Source organism: Pteropus alecto, unplaced genomic scaffold (assembly GCF_000325575.1).
Source record: "Pteropus alecto unplaced genomic scaffold, ASM32557v1 scaffold67, whole genome shotgun sequence".
Taxonomy (NCBI): Eukaryota; Metazoa; Chordata; class Mammalia; order Chiroptera; family Pteropodidae; genus Pteropus; species Pteropus alecto.
In genome coordinates this window covers 52054-61132 of record NW_006441061.1, presented here as the reverse complement: position 1 = coordinate 61132, position 9079 = coordinate 52054, and the positions used below count along the sequence as shown (strand labels likewise).

Genomic DNA, 9079 nt, shown 5'->3' with positions numbered 1-9079 from the left:
GGGATTCATGCCCTTTTAAGAAGAGGAAGAAGAGACTCCAGAGCTTCCTCCCTCCTCACTGTGAAGAAGCAGTGAGAAGGTTGCAAACCAGAAGGCGGCCTCTCACCAGGAACCGAATTTGCTGGCATATTGATCTTGGCCTTCTAGCCTCAGAACTATGGGAAATAAATATCTCTCATTTAAGCCACCCACTCTTGGGTGTTTTGTTATAGCAGTCCAAGCTAACTAAGACACTGGTTCCCCCTCATTTCTATACATTCAAGAGAGAAGAGAGAAATGGGACACCCCAAACCTATCTCAAAGGAGAGTTGGTAAGAATCACTTATCTCCCTCCTCCTGCCTTCATGCTGCCTCTGAACACTTCCCAACAAGCACAGACTTTCTGAAGGCAAGGATGCTATCCGCCTTTGCCAATCTCAAGTTTTACAGGATTGAGGTCAGTGGTTCTGTAAGTGTGCCATGCAGACCACCTGCATCAAGACCACCCAGAGTGTAGGGGTGGCTGGCTCTGGGGCCAGAGTTGGGACTGTGTTTGGAGCCTCACCGTTGGCTATGCCACCAACAGCTCTGTGTCATTCTGGGCTTTGTCCTCTCGGGGGCCATGCGCTCTTTTGTCTGGTGGGGCCTTTCCCATCCTCTCTGCCAGGCGAAGGAGCATCTCCACCTCCTTTAGTTTCTCCAGTGTCTCATCTGCCCTGTATGTTCCTTTTCCTATACCTCCCCAGGCAGCCTGGGGAAAGTGCCAGGCTTAAGGTTTGACAGAAGGAAGACAAGTAAATACCGTATTAATGATCGTAATAATAGTAATAATAATAGTAATAATAATAATAATGATAGCTCACCCAGGGTGCTTATTCAAAACGCATCACCCCAGACCTACTGATTCAGAAAGTTTAGAGGCGGAGGGTAGCATGTGCATTTGACGTAAACATCTGAAGTGAATCTGCTGTGTGGTAGGTAGATTTGGAATGAGAGGGGCTGAGAGGAGGAGGGCTCCTGCTATCCCTCATTTCAGCCCAGAGCCAAATCTCTGCTCCAAAACTGATTCCACCACTTCCTAATTTGATGCCTTGGGCACATTACCTCCCCAAGCTGCAATTTCCTCCTCTGTAAAATGGGGACAGTCATGCGTGTGGCACAGGATTTCGATGAGTATTAAACGGTAGGATGAATGTAAGGCCACCAGCACCACATCTAGCCCCTGGTCGGTTAACATCCTACCTATCTTGTCATTGTGGTTTCTGAGGTCCGTGGTTACTTGATTTCTTGATGTGCGTGGTGAATGTCTTGGTCAGGATTTACCAGCTGTCAGTTGTTTTGTGGCTCTGAAGGGAAGAAGGGGTGGGGTGGTGGTGTCTCTGTAGGTGTAGGATCTGGCTCCTTGCAAAACAGAGGGCTATGTGATTAGCTTTGCTCACCTCATTCTTCCAGCCTTTGCCAATTTCTTTCTTTTTTTTTTTTTGCCTTTGCCTTTGCCAATTTCAATCTCCCTTCTCACAAGAGAGGCACTGAAAAGGTTCCCCGTGAATTTGAGTGTGGGGGAGATGACAGCGTCTCCAAAAAAGGCAACCAATAGACGAACTCGCCTCTCTACAAAGAGAGAATGGATCTGGTTATGAAATCTGACAGGCAGAGCCATGACGACTATTACTAGTCCAATGGAAAAATATGACTCACCCTCAAAGAATACTTGGTAGATTGGCAGAGGCTTGAGGGCAGAAACTCACGAGGCTCAAAACAAGAATATCACTCTCCGAAAGCAAACAGAGAAAGCAAGTATGCCTTGGTAGATCAGTTCTCAGGACTCTAAATTGGCAGGGACAGGCTACGTTGGAGAAAGGCTAATATCAGAAATAGTGATCAATGTGCTATTACTGTGTAACATCACCCACAACTCAGTGGCTGAAAGCATGAATCATTTATTTTTCTTGCCTGTCGGTAGGTCGGCTGGGGCCTGGCTGATCTAGGCTGGGCTGCTCTTGCTTCTGCAGGTCAGCTAGGGCCTCTGCCCTATGCTGGACTTAGGCCTGAGTCACCTCGACTGGAGCAGCTCCGCTCTGTGTGTGTGTCTCTCACGCTCCTCTTTGGGCCACGGGGCTAGCTGGGCCACCCTTCTTGTGGCAATGAAGGAATCACGAGGGAAAAAGCCCACTAGCACGGCTTTTTTTCATGCTCTCGAATATGCCGTTGGCCGAAGCAAGTTGCATGGCTGAATCCAAAGTCGCGAGTGGAGGGCCAAGTTATGAGCAAAGATTCAGGGATGGGGGAACTGGGGCCGTGAATGCAATCCACCAGACTCCTCCGTGAGTTTCCTCAGCTCTCTCTTCATGCCTAATCTCAAGTCATTGCTCCCTCTTTGGTGCTTCTAAAGCCCTCTAGACCCCTCTCCTGGCTCGGATCATAAGCTGCGCTCTTGTTGTGTGTGTGAGGGCGGGGCTGTGTCTCTAGTCCTCGCCCAGTGTGTAATAGTAAGAGAAGAGGGTAGAGGGCAGGGAAAAAAAAAAAAAAAGAAAGAAAAAAGAAGTAAGCACACAAGTGACAAAGAGAAAATGGGACAGACACAGAAGGGCAATGGGAGTAGAGGAGATGGGGCCAAAGAGAGGCAAATAGGGCGGGTCAGGGAAGTATCCATGGCTCAGAGTGAGCTAAACTGTATTATCAGCTTCTTGGAAGATTGATCCATTCCTAGTATTTTAAAGCAGTCGTTTTCGCATTGAGAAAGAGTCTTTCTGGTTTTATCTTTCATGTCTAATGACTGCATTTTCCCTGTGGCAGCCCTTGCATGAAGGAAGACTTAGGCAATAGAAATTTTCTTTGTATCCTTAGGCGATAGAAATTTTCTTTGTATCCTTAGAAAGAGTAATCGATTTGCCATTTATGATCCGTGCCCCTTTCACTGCTAAGATCTCTCCGGTTGCCGTGCTTTTGAAATAAAGGTGACCTTACTCTATAATGCATAAGATTACATTAGCAAACGAGGGTGCAGTGGCATTTTTTCTTTTTCTTTTTTTTTTAGGCGAGGCAACCCTTGGTTGACCTCAGATTACAAGGACCTTGTCAGCTTACAATCCCTTATTTTTTATTTTTTACGCCTACAGCACCTGGTCTTCCGAGGTGGTCTCCCATCCAAGTACTAACCAGGCCTGACCCTGCTTAGCAGACTCACACTACTTTCTTAAAGTTCAATTTATTTTTTCTGGATTAGGTGGCACCTAGTGCTACATATTATTTGAAATAAACAGAGGAGTTGACAATATCGATGCTGGGAGGGTGGGCTAGGTTGATTCTGAAATGATCAGAAATCATTTTGGGACAAAATCAGGGAATATGGTGGGTGAGAAGAAGCAGTGTCCTTGTGCAGCTTCGAAACCTTCTGAAGATGGACTAAAATGTCCCTGAACTGCAGCAGCCTTGCGGGGGACAAAGATGAGCTCTTCCAGGGGAACTGCTCCCAACCAATGGGTCATTTGCACACACTTGTTTTGCTTAAGGTGTTAAAAATCGGTCTCTTCCTATTTTACATGAAAAAGATCCAGGGGGAAAGTCTTTAAGGGATTTGTGAAAGGCTATTTAGTGGTCTTTCTGGGAATAGTGGAAGGATTTATCCTCATCTCTCCAGGTCAATGCGCTCTTCTAGGACTCCCTGAAGTAAAACTTCAGGCCAGATCTAGGTGGGGGTGGGGTGGGAATGGGGCCCATGGGCCTGGTGACAGAGGCTGTTAACGTGCCCACCAGTCCCCTACCTGTCCTAGGGTGTCTGGAAGTAGATCAGGCATCATCTAACCTGGTGCCTGGCACGTAGCAGATGGTCAGTAAATATTTATTAACGTGAAATGGATGATGTTTTGTGATATGGTGGGCAGCGCATGACAGAGGAGAGTCAGAAGGGCTGGGCCTTCAGTTGGCTGGGAGAACAAATTAGGACAAGACTCCTCACTTCTCTGAGGCTCTGTTTTCCCACATTCAAAATCGGGATTTCTCACTGGACCGTTGTGAGACCTGATAGCGCTTGTGATGCTGGTCATGATCATCCTGTAGAAGGCACTGACTGTGCTCAGGCAGACACAGCATGCATGCCTTGGTCGGAGGCCAAAGATAGAAGCTAAGCTATTCTACAATGTGGGTGGTGAGGACCAGAGAGAGTTAGCTGTGTCCTACAGGGATGTGGGCTGTTTTTTGGGCTGAGTTTGAATGAGAGGACCAGGTCAAGGCTGGAGGCGCAGAAGAAGGGAGCACTGACAATTCCCCGAGCCCCAGTGTGCCCCTCTTCCCATATACAGAAACATTACCTGGAAGGAGACCAGAGGATAGACAAAGTAACAGCATATCACACTCATATTCTCTGCGGCAGGTTCTAGAGACACAGAGAAAACTCAGGCAAGGTCCCTCCCTGAGCAGATGACACACCCTGTGCCATAGGATATGGCTGATGGTACAAATATGGCATGGTTGATGAGCATCCTGACCAGTATGTTTGTGAAACTTTAGAGAAGGGACAGGGTGTGGTATGGGGCAGGAGACAAGCTACTAGTAGAGTAGCAAGGATCTGGCATCACAGCATGAGCAGATAACCGGGGCTTGGAGGTGGGAGGAAGGGGGACCAGGAAAGGACGGTCTCAGTGTCACCAACAGGCCAAACTAGGGGGCCCTGGAGGGCCGAGCAAGGAAACCTGAAGGTCGCCATTGACTGTGAACCTGGGCAGGTCCCTTAACCACTCTGGGCCTCATTTTCCCAATTTATCAATCGAGGGGGTTGGATTCGATCAGGGCCCCCCTGAGCTGTGGGGAACAAGCACTGGGGAGGCTGAGAAGGTGGGCTCCAGGCCTTTGGCCCTCATCTCGCCTGCCCTGTACTGCTTGTTTTCTTCTGTTTTATGTATTATGTATCTGTGCAAGATTTTGTTAGGAAAAAAAGGAGTTTGTTGGTTTGTTTGTTTTTTGTTAAAGCTACTAGTCTAAAGCCCTTTAAGTTTCTTTTAGATCTAAACAGCATAGTATGGCCATTCTAGGTCCAGGTGGTGGCAGGCTCAACCACTGGGAGCTGCAAAGGTCCGTGGCTAACCCCGCTCTAGGCCCGCTGGAAGCCGGAGGGGAGAAGAGGTGGGTTGAGGAAGTGGGTGCAAATTTCTTGCAGATACAGGGACCTAAAAGCTTCTACCTCATAAACCTGTTTGGTAAAAATTTGGGCACATTGTGAAGGCCTTTCAGACCCCCAAATGTGTCCTCACCTGAGCTAGTGCACCTGTCCGAGTCTGGGATTTCTTCTTGTGAGTTCTTCCACTGAGACCCCCAAACCCGGGACTGGATTCTAAGGGGCCCAGTTAAAATATGACTTCGGTAGCAAAAGGGCTTACTCTGGTTCTGATACCAACTAACTCACCATTTGAGCCTCAAGTTCCTCATTCATAAATTGGCAATAAAAACACCCATGCTTTTTGTGGGTAAAAATAAGTGAAGTGCTGTCATATGATACAACTTAAAAAACACCTCTCCCGTCTGCCCCTAATGCCTATGCTCCCCTCTCCACTTCTCTGCTTTGCTTTATTTGGTTCAGTTAATTTACTTACAGTGCCCACCGTGTGTTCCTTCTACAGAATGGCAGCTGTAGCCGAACAGGTGGCATCGTAGCAAATACGTACAAAACCAAAGCATTAGAAAAATGGACAACTTCTAAGTGCTTATTAGCATAAAAATACTATCATTTATTTATCTCAGATGTCCAGAGTGACAAACTGGGTTCTTGGGAGAAGTCAGCCCTTGACACATGGGTATGTGAACTTTTGTCCCTGTCCCAGACAGTGGAGAAGTCAATTTATGTGAGAATACATGGTGATGTGACAAGAAATAAAAGGTCAGTCCCCAGGAAGCAGGACCTGGGGGTTGCACAATCTCCCGTAGAAGCTTTAAGTCCTCAGAAAGTGGTAGAATGTTCCTTAAATGCCTGGTGTGACTGTTGGAAGAGGACATGATATGACAGGAAAGGCCCAGGTTTTGCCACCCAAGAACTATGTAAACTTGGGACAGTCAGTTCTTCTCTTCGAACCCCAGTTTCTTTGCCTCTAAAACTGGGTCATGAGGTCTGCTTACCTGGTTGTGGGAATAAAATAAGATCGGGCAAATATCTGCTTCGTGGTCGGTGCTCAGAAAGTGAGAGCTACTGTTATGATTTTGGAAAAAACACAGAACCGGTGCTCACATTCACGAATTGTCACTGTGGGTGACGCAGTCTGTCCAGGCCTCAGGAGTCACCAGCCAAAATGCTTCGCCCAGTAGAAAGGGCTCGGAGTGCTCCCTGAACATCATAATTCAGGAGGCTGTAGATGACAGGGTTTAGCATGAGCGTGACGACAGCGTCCATGACAGTGGCCACATGACCCTGCTCTGCTTCATACCAGGATGTGGGTTGTAAGTATACTATAATGACTGCCCCATAGAAGAGGCCCACCAAGGTCAGGTGGGAGCCACAAGTGGAGATAGCCCGGAGCCTCCCAGAGGCTGAGGGCAGCCGGAGCAGCACAGCTGCGATGGCCCCCATAGGAGGCCAGAATGGGCAGGAAGGGTGGGACTACCACTGCAGCGCCCTCGGTGAAGATGAGCAGCTGGATGTGGCAGGTGTCAGAGTGTGAGAGCCTTAAGAGAGGCTGGTGGTCACAGAAGAAGCGGAGCATTTGATGGAAGGCACAGAAGGATAGGTGGGCCACATGTAGGACATGCATAAGGGAGTGAACGTGGGACACCAGCCATGCAGTCCCCACCAGGGCTGTGCACATAGTGGAGGGGGTGCTGGATGGCCACGTAGTGGTCATTGGTGATGGCAGCCAGAAGACAGCCATCAGTTACACCCAGGGCAAAAAAGAAGTACATCTGGGTGAGGCAGCCAGCCAGGGAGGTAGAGCAGGCGTGACCCAACGAATTGGTCAATATCTTGGAACAGTGATAGAGGTAAAGCAGAGGCCAGCAAAGGACAGATGGGCCAGGAGGAAGTAATGGGTGCATGAAGGGCTGGACTGGCCAGATGGTGGCCACAGTGAGTCCATTACTCAGGATGCCTGCCACATACAGGACCAAGATTAGCACAAAGAAAGGCAACCACTGACCAGGACTTGTCACCAGTCCCAGTAAGATGAGTGGGGCTCCCTCTGCAGACTCACATGGCAGCATCCACGACCGGGCTGGTTCCTTACCTGGAACCCCAGGGGTTCCTTTTTACCAATGGTTCATCTCCCCACTGCCTAAGAAAAAGAATGAAGAGTGACTAGATTGCTCAAGTCTTTCTGACCTTGAGGAAAATCACGGTTGTGAAGTCAGGCAGCCCTGCTGCTACACACACGTGGGACTGTGGGCAAGTCATTTCGCCTTCCCGCAACTTCTTCCTCTCTGAGCTGTAGCTTCCCCATCTGTAAAATAAGGGAGCTGGACCAGGTGATCTTCAGGGCTGCTTCCAACTTTGATATTTTGTGATTTTAAGCAACAACAGAACAAAAGATATTGCCCAGGATGTGAACCAGAGAAGGAAGAAAATTTGGAAGGAAAGATCAGAATAACAGGTAAGAGATCTGACCAATGGACATATATTTCAGAAAAGTACGGGCGGGAAAAACCAAAAACAAGATGGAAAAGAGGAACACGTCAAAGAAACACAAATTCCAAATCTAAAGGCACACAAGTTTATATTGAAATGAATATGAATCCGTAACACTTAGACTCCAATCATGACGTTTTGGAACATGGAGGATCAAGAGAAAAACCCTGTACCTCCCAAGAGTGCCTGGGACAAGGGGTTCATGACGTCCAGATAACCAGACTGCCCTCAAGTGTTTCGCATCAACAGTAGACGATAGAACACAGTCGAGCAATATCTTCAAATTCTGAAGGAAGAAAAGATTTTGAACCCAGGATTCTATGTGAAACCAAAATATCAATCGACTGTGAGTAAGGAGAATCTTCTCTGAAACTTTCAACCATGGAGGGTGAGTGGGTCAGGGTGAGCGGGTATTATGGAGTGGGGAAGCCTGCTGATAAAATGGCTTCTAGAAACTGGACCTGCTCTGACCTGTGTCCGAATTGGTCCCAATAAACATTCAAATACCCTGAGCTGTTTGCAGAAATATTCATACCTAATCGCAAACACACCTGTGTGGGCACGCAAACCTGCGCAGCCTCAAACTGGTGGTCTCCGCAGATACACAGGCATGATCAGTCATATATAGAAATGTGGACGCAGCCCACACATTCACATCTAAGGAAGCAGACAAGCATAACCACGAGACCCACAGACCCAGACCATCATACACATACTCAGATGGTGAAATGCAATCACAAAACAGCCTTGAGGTCAGAGGGTGACGATCATTCACCTACCCCTGTTTGCGGAGCCTCGTAGCACCGTGACAGCTACTGGGACCTGCCGTGCACATCATGCTTTCATTGACCACCTAGTCAGTGTGAGTACTCTCCCAGTGCCTGTTCATGCACACCAGTCACACCCGATCCCCTCACTGGACACACAACCACATCTTCGTACATGGCCTTGGGGGCCCACAGCTTCGCACCTTCACACACATGGCTACACTCACATAGGCTCGTGATGGGTCACAGCAGAGATGTGTCACCCTAGAGGGCACATTCTTATACACACTGCCCCCCCCCAACATCATGGTACAGGGATGGTGATGCACAACCACAGCACATGCTCTCACACGCACACGTGTGACACACTCTCACACGCACACACAGAAAGACAGATCTGCACACTCTCCAGCCTGGCCCCGGCCCCAAGTGTACCCTGTGGCCTCTCCACATCGCAGGAGAAAAACAGCATCAGGGACCAGGTGTAGCCTGTCACTGGAGAGTCTGAGGAGGGACCTATTGGCCACACTTATGGGTTTTGGGGCCTTGGCTGCACTTTAGCTTTTCTCTGGAGGCAGCACCCCCTTCCGCTGGCCCTCACCCCTGGGGCAGGAGACAACTCTGCTCTGGGGCTTGTTATCCTTCCTCTCTGGGGCTCATTTTGATGGGGAAAGGAGTAGTTGGTGCCATCTCCAACTCAGGGGACATTCAGGATCCCCATACATGGTGA

General features: G+C 48.6%; 1 protein-coding gene across 1 annotated transcript; it reads right to left on the bottom strand.

Annotated features, from left to right (window-relative positions):
• Positions 1-6238: 6238 nt before the first annotated feature.
• Positions 6239-7161, bottom strand: LOC102895260 (olfactory receptor 1K1). Its single transcript, XM_015594111.1, is given in 6 exon segments — positions 6239-6532; positions 6534-6774; positions 6776-6923; positions 6926-6988; positions 6991-7014; positions 7017-7161. Coding segments are annotated over 6 exon segments (915 nt in total).
• Positions 7162-9079: the final 1918 nt, after the last annotated feature.